The sequence below is a fragment of the Xyrauchen texanus genome, chromosome 22 (genome assembly GCF_025860055.1).
Source record: "Xyrauchen texanus isolate HMW12.3.18 chromosome 22, RBS_HiC_50CHRs, whole genome shotgun sequence".
NCBI classification, from domain to species: domain Eukaryota; kingdom Metazoa; phylum Chordata; class Actinopteri; order Cypriniformes; family Catostomidae; genus Xyrauchen; species Xyrauchen texanus.
The window spans coordinates 13,442,891-13,458,958 of NC_068297.1; the positions used below are offsets into that span (position 1 = coordinate 13,442,891).

At 35.9% G+C, this 16,068-nt stretch overlaps 1 protein-coding gene across 6 annotated transcripts in view; it reads left to right on the forward strand.

Annotated features, from left to right (window-relative positions):
- The window catches only part of LOC127662522 (pleckstrin homology domain-containing family A member 1-like), a 45,127-nt gene extending 29,397 nt beyond the window's left edge, over nt 1–15,730 (forward strand). For 2 of the 6 annotated variants that reach the window (XM_052153737.1, XM_052153739.1), the window contains exons 6-12: nt 642–764; nt 1,294–1,437; nt 1,635–1,703; nt 2,867–2,931; nt 3,033–3,096; nt 5,370–5,459; nt 14,348–15,730. In XM_052153737.1, the coding sequence (XP_052009697.1) occupies nt 642–764; nt 1,294–1,437; nt 1,635–1,703; nt 2,867–2,931; nt 3,033–3,096; nt 5,370–5,459; nt 14,348–14,656 (864 nt within the window). In that variant the 3' untranslated portion in view covers nt 14,657–15,730. Of the gene's footprint in view, nt 1–641; nt 765–1,293; nt 1,438–1,634; nt 1,704–2,866; nt 2,932–3,032; nt 3,097–5,369; nt 5,460–6,548; nt 6,597–6,823; nt 6,895–14,347 lie in introns of all 6 variants that reach the window. The other 4 variants (XR_007972894.1, XM_052153741.1, XM_052153742.1 and 1 more) reach the window with 4 other exon arrangements.
- The last annotated feature ends 338 nt before the right edge of the window (nt 15,731–16,068 follow it).

Below are 16,068 nucleotides of genomic sequence, written 5' to 3' on the forward strand. Positions count from 1 at the left end.
TTACTGAATGAGCACTGTGCCACTGTGTGTTCGACTGTTTGTACTTTATTTTATTTTATTTTATTCTCAACTGTTTCAATTATTCTTATTTTTTTTATTATTATTTTAATCTCTTCTATGTAAAGCACTTTGAATTACCATTGTGTATGAAATGTGCTATATAAATAAACTTGCCTTGCCTTGCCTTCCATAACACCTCAGCAGTGCCACGCCGCATTGAGGCAGTAATTAATGCAAAAGGGGCCCAAACCAAGTACTGAGTACATATGCATGATTATACTTTTCAGAGGGCCGACATTTCTGTATTTAAAATCCTTTTTTTTTTTTATTGATTTCATGTAATATTCTAATATTCTGAGATTCTGAATTTGGGGTTTTCATAAGCTGTAAGCCATAATCATCAAACTTATATCAAATAAAGACTTGAAATATCTTACTTTGCTTGTAATGAGTCTATATAATATATTAGTTTCACCTTTTAAGTTGAATTACTGAAATTAATGAACTTTTGCACGATATTCTAATTTTTCGAGTTTCACCTGTATGTTCTATCTCTTATACTCTTCCTCACGGTCTCTCTTGCTCTTTGCATTTTCTTTACATTCTCTCTCTCTCTCTCTCTCTCTCTCTCTCTCTCTCAGGTTCCTAAGTCCTCTGATGGTGTCCACCCTGATGGTCAAATGTTGGCTGCTAATGGCAACAAGAAACAGGGCCCATACAGGACCGAGATTATTGGAGGAGTGGCTGTCGTCACACAGACACAGGTACTTTCATTGGTAATGAGCCAATTAGAGGACCTTTTAAGGTTAAATTTACATTTCATTTCACATCAAGTTGTGACAATTAAGCACATTTTTAGCCCACCCAAATTCTTATTACCATAATAATTATTATCTAATTTTCAACTGTAATGTGAAAAATGATGAAATATTATTGAAATGGTAAAGTATTTAAAAACTAATGGTTATGTTTGTTTTATTGTCTTTATGATGATTTTAAATATAAAAAATTATATTATAGTGCATTTTTACTGTAATATGAAAAAACCCGATATTATGTTCATTAGAATCATCATTGAGAATAATAGAAATTACAAACAAACTCGAGTTAAACATCTGGATTATAGTAGAAATGTTTTTTGTGGGGAAAAGTTCTTGTCATGAAAATGTCACAATGGAAATGAAAATATTTCAATTTATGCAAATGTAGCTTTTTGAAATTTTACCCAAAGATTTTCTCAATGTGTATATATATATATATATATAATGATTTCTCTCATTCTCTCTTTTTCAGCAGGATGGGGAGGGCTGTCACAGTGTTGGAGCAGAGAAAGTGAACTTGAGGAAGACTCATAACCATCCACCCTATATGCACACCAGAGCAGCACAAGATCAGACTGTGATAAAAGCAGGATACTGTGTCAAACAGGGCGCTCTGGTGAGTCTGAGTGTCTTGTGGTACCAGGTCTGAGTATGTTCAAGACTGCAAAAATATAAAGAATCCCCCAAAAATAAAGATAATAAAAATATCCTTTTGGCATATGTGTAAAATCAATGTCATGAAAAATGGATTCTATGATGCTTTTGGTGACTACTGGAGAGAATTAATTCCAGGTCACTGTTTTCTTCTATCAGATGAAGAACTGGAAACGGAGATATTTTGTTTTGGAGCAGAACTCCATGAGTTACTTTAAGTCTGAACAGGTATGTTGACATTAATTCTTCCCTTATGCAGTAATAATTTCTGTTATTTTGTATTGGTTGGTTGCTTCTCATTACAGCATCAGCATCCACACCAGCATTCTTGATTTTCAGTTTAGTTTTAATGGCTGCACTATACAATTTAAGAGCAACAAAATGTAAAAGAGTTAGCAGATAGGCCTAGATTTATTTATTGGAGAAGACATCTTATGCCAGATGGTGTCAGACTGCTGTTTTATGAAAGCAAGATCAGATTAGTTCTAGTTATTCTTTGCACTAGTGTTCTTCTTTTTTTATTATTCAAATCTGAACAAAAGATAAAGCAAATACCAGCACTCTGTCTCAACATGAAGAGCACTCTTCCTGTGAAATTCCAAGCATCTGCCAGTTGTGTGATTTTTGCTTTCATATGAAAATCTAGTTGCTGGGTTTGGCAAAGTTTGTGAGATTAATGGCATTATTTATTTAAATATAGTCAGGTGTTTTGTTTGAGGCAATTTGTAACAAGTAAACATGTTGTGCTTGATCAGAACTATTATACTTTGTTTACTGAGTTACTGAATGTCCGTGAAATAATTGTAATTGTTGCACCATTATTTGAATTAGCTTCCATGATTGTCTATAATTTGTTTTGTATCTATGGATCATCGATTTCACATTTACTCACCCATTCATGTAAACCAGGGGTACTCAACTTTGGAAATCTGTGGGGCCAGAAAGCAAAAAGCTAAAGTCCCTTTAGCCTTGGGAGCTGCACTCTATCTTTTTTTTAATTACAATTTTGTAATAGATTTTTTTATGTTAATTAGGCAAGCACACAATGCTATATGCTATTTAATACATCATGGACACATGTATTAACAAGAAAAAAAACTAAAACATAAATACTGAAGAGATATAGCAAGATTCTTGTAAAAGTGTGGTTCTTTAAAAAATGTAATCTGTGATACACAGGCCAGATGTGGCCTGCGGACCACCTGTTGAGTACCATGAATGTAAAACAACCACAGTTTTATTTTTATTTTTTTTCACATACTCAGATGAGTATGTCTATATTGGCAAGATTTACCTCCAAAATGGACCACACTTGTACCACTAGTCATAGATCTGGCTCTATGAGACTACCTTTTTATTTGTTTCTCTTTCTCTCATCCTTTTTCTTTCAGGAGCGGGAGCCTTTGCGGGTTATTCTTCTGAAGGAGGTCCATAAGGTGCAGGATTGCAAACACGGGTACAAAACAAGTGTAGAATTTCAGCCAATAAGATGTTCTTGTTATATTATAAAATTATCTGATAAATAATCAGATTTTTTTTTTTACTTTGCATTTTCAGTGAAATAATGATGCGAGACAACCTCTTTGAAGTCGTCACATCCTCCAGAACATTTTATGTCCAGGTGAGATGTCCTGGCATGCATTAGTGTTCGCCCTGGTGGACAATTAAGTGGGTGAAAAAAATCCCATTAAAGGGATAGTTCACCCAAAAATGAAAAGCCTCATCATTTGCTCACCCTCATGGTATCCCAGATGAATACAATGTTCTTTCTTCACCAGAACACATTTGAAGAAAATTTGAAAAATATTTTGGCTCAGTAAGTCCAGAAAGATCCTTTTTTTTTTTTTTTTTTTTTCTCTTCATGGAAAGGTATGCAGAAAATGTTTCTACTACCTGAAAGATATTTATGAAATAAATGTCCTGAGATATCTCACGAGTCTCTGTGTCCGCTCTAGATTCTGTAAACAGCAAACAAAAATATCTCTGCGGGCCACGGTCCATGATGCTTTCTGCCTGTCAGTCATGTTGCGCTTACTCAATCTTGTTGTTGAAGCTGATCACTAAGGACTAAATTTTTAGCAGAACATAACCTTAAACCGGAAACAAACTGATTTTCAGTTGTTCTCGAGGGAAAGCTTTATTTGTAAATGCTTGTAACTGGTTATAAATTGTAAAATTTTCTCAGATAATTTTTTCATGAAACTAATGGCCAAAGTGTTTATCACAGTAAAACTAGTGAACTACACATTATGTTGCCTGAAAAAAATAAAAAATGTGCTTCGATCATGAAGGAAACTGCTGCACTACTTTGACTAATCGCCCGTTATGGATGTGAATGAAGACCTTTTTTACAACTCTGTATAATTACTACATGTGCATGCACAGCTAATCCAGGTACAAGGAAAACATTATTACAGGTAAAAAGTAAATTTCTCAGGTGTTTCCAAGTCTTCATTGAATTATTGTTAGATATGATGCATTAATACAGATTTGATGCTGCCAGGTTTTGACTCGTAAGCAGATCTGTAAATACAATTATATTTACTGTTGGTTAACTGCTTGTTATGATTTCTATGCCAATAAATCCACAACATTAAAAATGAACTGCTTTTTTTTTCTTCACTTATTTTGGTGAGGCTAGTGGCTTATATTTGGGCTTGTTATTCCAGACCAGGTTCCTTGTTTCTCTTGCTAGATCTAGCATCACTGCAATTGCTATTTCACCCACCCAGCAGAGTACTGTCATAATAAAAAGAATGTTATTAACCATTATTTTATTTTGTGCTAACCGGTAACCTTTTGGAAAGGAGGCTGTAGAACTTCTGAACTGGAACTAAAATATATAGTTTTTGCACATTTTGTTTTTAGTCCTTGTTTCAGATCTATAAAAAAATTTATCTGAAACATGTTTTGCTATACTGTTGTGATTTACAACGGCTTCTGCTCTTGAGTCGGTCTCAATTAAAGCTCCTTGGTCTCAAGGCATCTTTGGGGGCAGTGATTTGGAAAGGGGGGTTGTGGCCACTACAACGGTTTAGTGCATTAATGTTCCAGAATGGCTAAAATCGCTTCCAGCACCTTTAAAATGCAAGTGGATTGTGATTTGACTTTTTTAAACTTCAAAAAGAACAGATAGTCAGGATAAACATCATCCATACTGACTCCATCTGTTAAAAGAATGGATTCAAACTGACATGATTGCTTTTGGTGTGAAAAAGATCAATATTTAAGTCCTTTTTTTTAACTCGTACATTATCCTTCCAGTCAGCAGCACTATATACGTGTGACTTAATCGCATTGCATGTGAGACACACATGGAAGAGCAGTGCTGTTTACAAGTGAGGAGGAGGAACGCTGTACAGAAGCTTAGATGATTTTGGATTAGATCTGTATTTATCGGTTTCTTTACTCACAGTAGTGTGTTTGTGTGCTTATCCTGGATGTCTCAGCCAAGTGGAGAACGTGAGATTACGTCCGTAACATGGCAACACGAATACATCACATGAGAGACCGCGTGAACTCCACCCTCTTGTGAAACTTACCATAAGTGCTGGATTATACTTAAAAAGAACTTGAATATTTTATTTTTTTTTCACACCAAAAGTGATCGTGTCACTTTAAAAGACATTAATTTAATGCATGGAGTCAGTATGGATGAAGTTTATGCTGACTATCTGGTCTTTTTGGAGTTTCAAAGGTCAAATCACCATCTACTTGCATTTTAAGAACCTATAGAGTTAAGATATTTTTCTATTTTGCTTCAAATGTGTTCTGCTGAAGAAAGAAAGTCATACACACCTAGGATATCAGGAGGGCGAGTAAATGATGAGAGAATTTTAATTTTTGGGTGAACTATTCCATTAATTTAAATCTATTTATATCATTCTGTTTCAGGCTGATAGTCCAGAGGAGATGCACAGCTGGATCAAGGCCATTTCAGGAGCCATAGTGGCTCAGAGGGGCCCAGGCCGGTCCGCAACCACTGTATGTACACACACAATTATATCAGCTAGCATATACACACACACATAACATGTTAACCTAGGCACACATGTATCCAAAAACAGGTAATCACTCCTGCTCGCCTGTGAGCAAAACAATGGAGAGGAATTCATGAGCTGAGAACATGTGAAATGTGCTGGTGCAGCTGTATTTTATTTTTTATTCTTTGCTTTTTTTAAACCACAGTAGTTTATCTGCACAACATCTATCTCCTTCTGACACACATGCGTGCTACTCACGGGAGTGAACTGACTCTAATAACCTGACTGCAGTGGTTTGGGCTTGAGATTGGTAATGCGTTAAGTGTTATTTCACGTTTAACATGTGGGCCAAAATCTGTCTCTTATACATTTCTATCTCTCATGCTTTCTCCCTACACACAGTATACACATATACTATTTAAAGGAATATTCCGGGTTCAATAAAAGTTAAGCTCAATCGACAGCATTTGTGGCATAATGTTGATTATGTAAAAAATCAGTTTCTTAAAAAAAATGAAGCAAAAATCTGGGTTACAATGAGGCACTTGCAATCGAAGTGAATGGGTGTGATAAATCGCTTGCTTACCTTTTTTTGTAACGTTAAATCCAAAGTTATTTCAAAGCTTTGTTGCCATGACGTAATGCCGTAAAACCCTAAAGCATCCATAAAAATGAATAATTAAACAACTTAACAGCTCAAATAGTACACAAGTTTTAACAGTAGAATTAATTTAAGTGCTTTTATAAAATTATAAATGTCACATTTCTGCCATTTTAATCCCTTTAAAAATGTTCCTCATTCACTTTTATTGTAAGTGCCTTACTGTAACTTAAAGAAAATGAGTCGAAATACATTTTTGTTGTATCAACATTATGCCACAAATGCTGTCAATGCAGCTTAACTGTATTGAACCCGGAATGTGCCGTTAGACGACACTCAAAAACGCATGAATATTTTGCGTTTGACAACAATACTGCACATATGTCATTCAAAATTAAGACTGTGTATTCAAAGGTATTCTGCTAGTCAAACATAGTAGAACATGTCCATATTTAATGCAATGAACTACACTTTTGGTTACTCTGCTAGGACACCTGCGTAAACTTGAAGGGAACTGCCATCCACTAACAATGACCGGTTAGTATATGCAAAAATGGCTTAGAAAAGTAAAGGGAAATGGTTTAGGATCATATCTTTCCAGATGCCACTCTGCCAGTTTTTTTTTATCTAGAGCAATGACATACATTATGTGTGGCTTAAGCATCCATATACTTTCTGGGTACACTGTATCTCTCCTGTTCTTTCCTACTCTTTCTTTATCTCTCTTATTCTTCCTCTAACCTAGCTCTGCACTGTTGTTTCAGATGCGTCAGGCAAGAAGGCATTCAAGCCCATGTATTCAGAGGTACACACCACGCGTCACTCAAGGCAACACGTATGTGAGCTCAGACCCTTGACCTGCCCTTTTCCCATCTTCTCCGCTTCGCTTTAGAGGAGCCTCTAATGCACATACACACACCACGTTGATATACCTAGCTTAATTTTTCCACTTTGCTTTTTCAAAATAGCAAACTTTACACAAACATTAATAATAATTAGGGCTGTCAATCGATACAAATTTTTAATCTAATTAATTACCTGGTGTCCCGATTAATTAATCGCATATACAAATATTTGCTGAGAAAGCCCCTCATGTAACAATAATTCAATATATAATGATGTAAAACATGGTTATCTTTAAATATTAATTGTGTGTATATATATATATATTTCAATGTGTAATATATATATATATATATATATATATATTTCAATGTGTAATATATATATATATATATATATATATATATATATATATATATATATAGATATATACACATTGAAATATATATATATATACACATTGAAATATATATATATATATACATTGAAATATATACATTGAAATATATATATATATACATTGAAATATATATATATATATATATATATATATATATATATATATTACACATTGAAATATATATATATATATATTACACATTGAAATATATATATTACACATTGAAATATATATATATATATATATATATATATATATATATATATATTACACATTGAAATATATATATATATATATATATATATATATATATATATATATTACACATTGAAATATATATATTACACATTGAAATATATATATATATATATATATATATATATATATATATATATATTACACATTGAAATATATATATATATATATATATATATATATATATATATATATATATATATATATATATATTTCAATGTATATATACAGTGAGGAAAATAAGTATTTGAACACCCTGCTATTTTGCAAGTTCTCCCACTTCGAAATCATGGAGGGGTCTGAAATTGTCATCGTAGGTGCATGTCCACTGTGAGAGACATAATCTAAAAAAAAAATCCAGAAATCACAATGTATGATTTTTTTAACTATTTATTTGTATGATACAGCTGCAAATAAGTATTTGAACACCTGAGAAAATCAATGTTAATATTTGGTACAGTAGCCTTTGTTTGCAATTACAGAGGTCAAACGTTTCCTGTAGTTTTTCACCAGGTTTGCACACACTGCAGGAGGGATTTTGGCCCACTCCTCCACACAGATCTTCTCTAGATCAATAAGGTTTCTGGGCTGTCGCTGAGAAACATGGAGTTTGAGCTCCCTCCAAAGATTCTCCACTGGGTTTAGGTCTGGAGACTGGCTAGGCCACGCCAGAACCTTGATATGCTTCTTACAGAGCCACTCCTTTGTTATCCTGGCTGTGTGCTTCGGGTCATTGTCATGTTGGAAGACCCAGCCTCGACCCATCTTCAATGCTCTAACTGAGGGAAGGAGGTTGTTCCCCAAAATCTCGCAATACATGGCCCCGGTCATCCTCTCCTTAATACAGTGCAGTCGCCCTGTCCCATGTGCAGAAAAACACCCACAAAGCATGATGCTACCACCCCCATGCTTCACAGTAGGGATGGTGTTCTTGGGATGGTACTCATCATTCTTCTTCCTCCAAACACGGTTAGTGGAATTATGACCAAAAATGTCTATTTTGGTCTCATCTGACCACATGACTTTCTCCCAGGACTCCTCTGGATCATCCAAATGGTCATTGGCAAACTTAAGACGGGCCTTGACATGTGCTGGTTTAAGCAGGGGAACCTTCCGTGCCATGCATGATTTCAAACCATGACGTCTTAGTGTATTACCAACAGTAACCTTGGAAACGGTGGTCCCAGCTCTTTTCAGGTCATTGACCAGCTCCTCCCGTGTAGTTCTGGGCTGATTTCTCACCTTTCTTAGGATCATTGAGACCCCACGAGGTGAGATCTTGCATGGAGCCCCAGTCCGAGGGAGATTGACAGTCATGTTTAGCTTCTTCCATTTTCTAATGATTGCTCCAACAGTGGACCTTTTTTCACCAAGCTGCTTGGCAATTTCCCCATAGCCCTTTCCAGCCTTGTGGAGGTGTACAATTTTGTCTCTAGTATCTTTGGACAGCTCTTTGGTCTTGGCCATGTTAGTAGTTGGATTCTTACTGATTATATGGGGTGGACAGGTGTCTTTATGCAGCTAACGACCTCAAACACGTGCATCTAATTTAGGATAATAAATGGAGTGGAGGTGGACATTTTAAAGGCAGACTAACAGGTCTTTGAGGGTCAGAATTCTAGCTGATAGACAGGTGTTCAAATACTTATTTGCAGCTGTATCATACAAATAAATAGTTAAAAATCATACATTGTGATTTCTGGATTTTTTTTTTTAGATTATGTCTCTCACAGTGGACATGCACCTACGATGACAATTTCAGACCCCTCCATGATTTCCAAGTGGGAGAACTTGCAAAATAGCAGGGTGTTCAAATACTTATTTTCCTCACTGTATATTTCAATGTGTATATATATATATTTCAATGTATATATATATTTCAATGTGTGTATATATATATATATATATATATATGTATATGTATATATTTCAATGTATTGTTTACTACCATATTATTGATCATAAGTCAATCATTGGCATACAGTTCACAGCAATCCATTACACAAGTGAATTTGTCAATCAGTTTGAGATTTATTATGAGGGCTTGTTTGAGGACCCGAAAATGTACTCCTGCGTCAGACATTTTTTTATTTTTTTAGAAACAAGCCAGGAGTACATAGTACACAATACTACAGATATATTACAATAATACCAAGACATTATATTCATTACATGAACATGCAATGGTTTTCAATGCTTTGGAGTTGTTTGGAGGTACAAAGACTATTTAAATAATATTTTAAGTCTTTACCAAAAAGTGCAAATAGGGGCTTTATAGACATAAATTTACACTTATGTATAAAAAACTTGGCAAGAAAAATAAATCGATTAATCAGAAAATATTAACCTAAGTTATCAAAACTGTGAAAACCAAATAAAACATCTTTATAAAGCAAAGAAAAACTAGTTAAAATAGTGGTACGTACAAACAAACAAAATTTTCCCCAAAATACTGCAGCGTGGACACATTCCCAAAAAAGGTGAGGGACAAATTCATCTACAGCATTAGAGAAGGAGCAAAGTGGATCTATTTCAGGGAGCATGTTTCTTAAATAAAGATTGACTGGGTAAAAACAGTTTAAAGGACACCTCCTTAACCTCGTTGGTAATTAAATATTTGTGAGGTAAAGACCATAGGACCTGGGTCAGACATGCTTGTCGCGTCTCGGGTGTGTTGCGTCATAAAAGTAAAATGTTTAGGTCACTGTGTCATGTTAAATATAGTTTAATACTCTATCTTTAAACACATCTTGAAATCCCTTAGTTCGCATTTGCACTCTTTCAAGTGTTTTGAATGCAAGAACGTAACGCTTGTTTGTGTTGTGTGTCCGCTGAAAGGTCGTTAATGTTTTGTTCACTGTAATAAACTGTGTTGCTCACACAGCTGAAATTTCACTTACTGCCCTCTGGAGTAAACGGGTGGTTCTACAATTTTGCATTTCTCAGGAAAGCATTGCGTAATCGCACGTTATTAATGCGTTAAATCGACAGCCCTGATAATAATACAAATCTAGTTGAAATTGAATACGCTAATTTTATTACCTTTTATACACTAAATTTTCTGCTGACCTCAAGTTTGCCTGCTAATTCTCTTCTTGTTTTTTTTTCTCATCTTTTTATTCTCAACACTGAGTGGCTCTTTCCTTTGAACTAACGGTTAATATTGGGGCTCTTCTCGATTTCTAATGCTTTTGCCTTTCTGCCAGCCCACTGCAGTCTCCCACTACACACTCAAAACGCTGTTTCTCGTGTTTCAAACATTGTTTTCAGCACATCTGTGTCTATTTATTATATAGTAATGTAGTTCATGAAGTTTTTCCACATTGTGTTTAAATTAAATTATGCTCTAATCTATTATCAATTAAAGTCAACTTGAAATGGCATAAGCCAAAATGGAAATTTGCTTCTGAAGCTTAGCAAGTTATTACATTTTGTATGAATGATTACAAACCTTTTTTTTTTTTTTTGTTTGTTTCTCTGGAAATACGTGCACTGAAGGATCATTCACAATATGACCTAGAATGCGCAAGTTTAATGTTTTAAGTTGAATGTTGTGTCGTGTAAGTTAATAGGGTTCATTTTTAATTTGTTGACTTTGAACGTTCACTTTCCCTACTAAACTATTTCTAAGGTATTTTGCACATTATTTCGGAACCTCACAGAATCACAGTTTAACATTCACAGTTTTAAATTAGTTTGTTTTTGATGGATGTTTGAGTTGTATGTACAGTATAATGATGTGGTTACACATGCTTTTTTCTTTTTTTTTTTTCTTTTTGCATTTTGATGTATGTAACATCGGGAAGATGTTTGTCTTGTGCCATAAACTCTGACATTAGGGCCTCAATTTTTGGAAAAGTTAGTCTGTATAATTGTGTCTGCACTTTCTCACACAATCATTTAGTAAAACGTTGTGGACACTTTGGAGGACTCAAACTGGTTAAAGAATTAAATGTTTTATATTTCTTCTGTTGTTTATCAGTCCTCAAACTGGCAATACAATATTACAGGTGGAGTCATTTTATCCTCATTAAAAAGTTAATTAAAAAAAAAATGGATTGCAGGACCTCAAGTGCAGAGTGTGAACACACCACAACATGCCTAAACACAGCCACATAATGGCAAACAGGGAGTGAGTTCATAGCCGACCAATGTGTGAAAATTGACACCAATAGGTGTCAGTTAAGGCTGTCAATTGATGAAAATATTTAATTAATCACAATTATTCGCACATATAAATATTTGCTGAAAAAGCCCCTCAAATAGCAATAATTCTATGTATAATGATTAAATAATTATAAATAGATATAATTATAAATATTGAATCATTATACATAGAAAATATAAATAGAATAATTTGGATAACTAAAACTACTTTATAGTGACAGATGAGCAAAACAGTCATAAGTGAATACAAAAAGTTTAGATAAATATATTGGCTTTAGAAGGCAATATATTGTTTATTTTCATAGTATTGAACCTACAGTAGAGCCTATCATTGGACTACATTCCACAGAAATCAATTTTGCAATTGAATTCTTCAATTTCTCCAAGATAGATTTATTATAAGCTCTTGTCTAAGGACGCGTCAGGTTCTTCCGGCTCTCGGCAGCCAGCAACGACCCCCTCCTTCTGCAAGCGGATGGCCGCGGCTGCTCCTTTGGTAGATAGCAGTGGCGCGGACTCTGCGACAGCGCATCCTTCCTCCCTCCTGTGTTTCAGCACCACTGAAGTTAAAAGGACGGGCAAGGAGGGGGCGGAACCGGCTGAACAGTAAATGTAAAGTTTTAATGTCAAACTCAACGTAAAACAAACATAAACACATGCAGCATGGCCACATGCGTCTCTCTCTTTCGAACATCTCCAGCTCCCCTTTATCTCACTCTCCCGCTGATCATCTGATTCATTACCGGCCACGCTCCTCCTCCTCATCACATTACAAATGGAAATGTAGTTTATTGAGTCGATGTCTCTTCACCCTTAATGTCATTTACAGTACTTCATGGGAGTGGGCAGTCAGTCCGAGGCACGTTTCGCAGGCTTTGTTGTCAACGGGTAATGTAGTTGTTTATCATGAATTCCGCTATCAAACACAATTTTTAAACAATGATGTTGAAATATCGCAAATGGATGGCTTCAACGGAAGCATATATCATTGAAGAACAACCTCAGAGCTCAAGGTAGGACTGACTTTTAAGGTTTATAAGTTATTGTTGAAGTCTTATGATCAATTAGTCTATGGAAAAAAATTATGAGATTTTACTTTGGGAACCAGTCTGTTGCACTCTATTGCTCTCCGTCCAGTATTGTTTGAATGCAAGAACGCGTTCTCATCTTGTGCTGTTGCTGGTGGTACTTCGCTTGGAAGCAGGATGTGGGCTCCTGAATGCAATGACCTCTGGGATACACTTTGCCTGAAAGACTGCTCCAAAGCAGTATTTGGGCTAGTGTGGACTCAGTGTGGGTTAATTGCACTGAGCTTTGACATGTTTTAGACATAGGACAGACTTGCAAATTTGATGCCATGTGCACGCACACTTATGTATGGGTATTGGGACAGGGCCTGAATGCAGTTTGTTCTGTCTGTACATCTGCCCGTTATACAGCTGGAGGTTCGCTTAATACAGGTGGTATTTAAAGCTTGAATTGCTCAGATGGTACTAGAGATAAGTCTATATTACGATCTAGGATATGTTTTATTGTGCTTATTTATTATTTATAACTACACACAATGAATTAACAAGTTTTTGCATCTATTCTTTGACTGTTTAGTCTTCATGTCTCGTTGTTCACGTTTTTGCATTGATGCATCTCATGCCATGATCACCAAGTTTTTACGTCACCTTGTCAAGGTAAAAGAAGTTAAAATCTTTTTAAAACGTGTCTTGAGACCCCTACTTTGTACTCTTTTCCACTGAGTCTAGCGGTTTTGAACACAAGAACATGTCCTCTGGGAATGAACCCTAAAGGCCCAGGTATACTTCGTTTTGCCTGTTCGACCACGTTGCCTTTGTGAGTATACCCTTCTGATCTCGAGCAAATATGAATGCTTTTGACACATGCCCTCTACTACTTTTCTGTAATACTCTTTTAGAAGAGTTAATGGCCGGCTCATACGCCTACGATGCGCACCGACGATAACCGCGTCCACAAGTCAAGAAAATCTGGCCTGTGCACGGACTGTATTATGATGCAATTTATGTCACTCATACTGTGTGTGGAGCGATCAACAATGTGGTCGTGCTAAGTATAATTTGGCCTTAAGAATGCAGGTCTAACCTTTCTCTAACCAATCTTTGTGCTTTGTTCCTAACTTTTTAATTCTTGTGTTTTTTCTTTCATTCATGCTTTCTCTGTCTTGCTTTGTCCCTCTTTCTTTTTCTCATTCATCATTCTTTCCTTCTCCGACCTTATACCTCCCTCTTCTTCTCACATTCTTTCATGCCGTGTTTTCCAGTGATGGGGATACTGTAGCTGTGCTCACTGAACGCTAACACTTCTAATCTGGTGCTCTGCTGGATCTAGTCTCTGGTACCTCTCACCTTCTACTGTTGTATTCATCCAAAACTCCTTAAACGTTTCTCGGATGTTTTTACCCACAACTGAGACTGCTCTTAATCTTTATTGCATTAGTCTTAATGCTTTCATGTAGTACATCTGTCTTTTCTCACAACTGTACCTTTTAATCTTGCTGAAATTTGAACAGTTGTCCTGAACCTCTTGTATATAGACTTGACTAATTGAATAAGTTTCAGTTGTATCCTCTCCATCTCTCCCTCTCCCCGTTTAGGAGCACAATGTTGGCAGCTCCTGTTTCTACCGCCAGCACCCGGGTCACAACACCCTCTGGACGCCCAGCCATGCCATGTCAGCCCACCCAGAATCCCGTGGTCCCACGAGGCCTGGCCTGGGACAGCGAGCACTTCATGAGCCTGCTGCCCCAGCCCCGCCCACATGCCCGCCTGTCACTGCAAGAAACCCGCCTCTCCAAGTAACTCACGAATCACCTTGGCGACGACGCAGCAGCTTTGGGATGCTTGACGCTCCATCGCAGCAACTTGATCTGGATAGTGGGGATCTGCCCATCAGCGAGGTCTGATAGTTATATGCCAAGCTTTTACATGTGACCCAGAGATATACTCTCTTTTAAAATGTGCATGATGTGAAAGGATGGATTAGAATGAAAATAACCAGGACTTTTTGTAGATCAAATCTGAGCTAATCTGGATCCTAGCTGATTGGACTTAACCTGTTGACCAAATTCAGAACTGTAAAACAGGTTATGTCCGATAAAATATATTGTCTCGAGTCATGTAAAGCTAGACCAGAAAATTCTGGCTTGGGAGCAAAACTACTACCATGAAACAGACACCAAAGGTCCTACACCTAAACATCTAAAATGAATGGATGACTGGGACTGTGTTAGAAGACTGTGGTTGAGCTGTGATGAAATAGATGGACAATTTGTTTTCTTGCTTGGGCTTTACAGCTCATGCCTAATTTTTTCTGTATTTTTTTAACATACAAATTCCTAATGCCTCTTTTATAAGTATGTTTATATACTGTCAATATGACTAGTTGATTCTATGGACTAAGCTGGGGTTTATTTTGACTGACATGCATTTAACTACCTTTTATCCGCATGTATACATGATATGGGTGAGTACTTGTAACTGTAATACAGTTGTTTGTCTCCTACTTCACTAAACACTTGTGGATCAAATCTTCAGTTAATTTAATAATTCAATGGGTTATGTACAGTAATACCAGCGGACTGACGGTGTATAATTTGCCCACTTCCCTGTCGTGTTGGTGGCCATTTGGCATTCTTGGGATGACAGGAATATCTGACTAGTTGAGTGTGGTTTTTATGTACGAGTGTATGTTTGCCTCTGTTGGGGTTTTTTTGTGGGAGTTTTTGGGGGATTTAAGTATGACTACTATGACAAAATGCTTTTCAGTGTATGTTTATTTTTGGACTGTGATATATTTTTGCCCTTTGTGAACCGAGTTACCTGGTACGGTCCTGAAGGGCCGTCTAAAAAAGTGCCTGTATCTTTTTCTCACAGAGGTCCGGCAGTTTTAACGTGTCTTGTTTTGTTTTGTGCTGTTTTAATCTTGTTTATAATATTTATTTAAAAAATTTCAAAACAATAAAGCAATTTTGAATTTACCCAGTTGATTAAATATCACATTTTAACTTGCCATAAAAAACAGTTGCTAGACATTTGTTTTAAGTAGAAAACTTGTTATATTATTTTTCTGATTGATCGATTAACCCGCAGTTTTTGCTTGTAACTATGCTATGACCTTTTCTTAAAGATTACATACTTATTTACAATATTTAAGGGTAAGTTCAACCAAACATTTTTATTGTCATAATTTACTCACCCACATGTAGATCCAAACTCGTATTATGTTTTTCTTCTGTTGAACACAAACTGAGACATTTTGCATAATGTCAAAACTGCTGTTCTCTATACAACAAATATTAATGGGAACTGGGGTTGT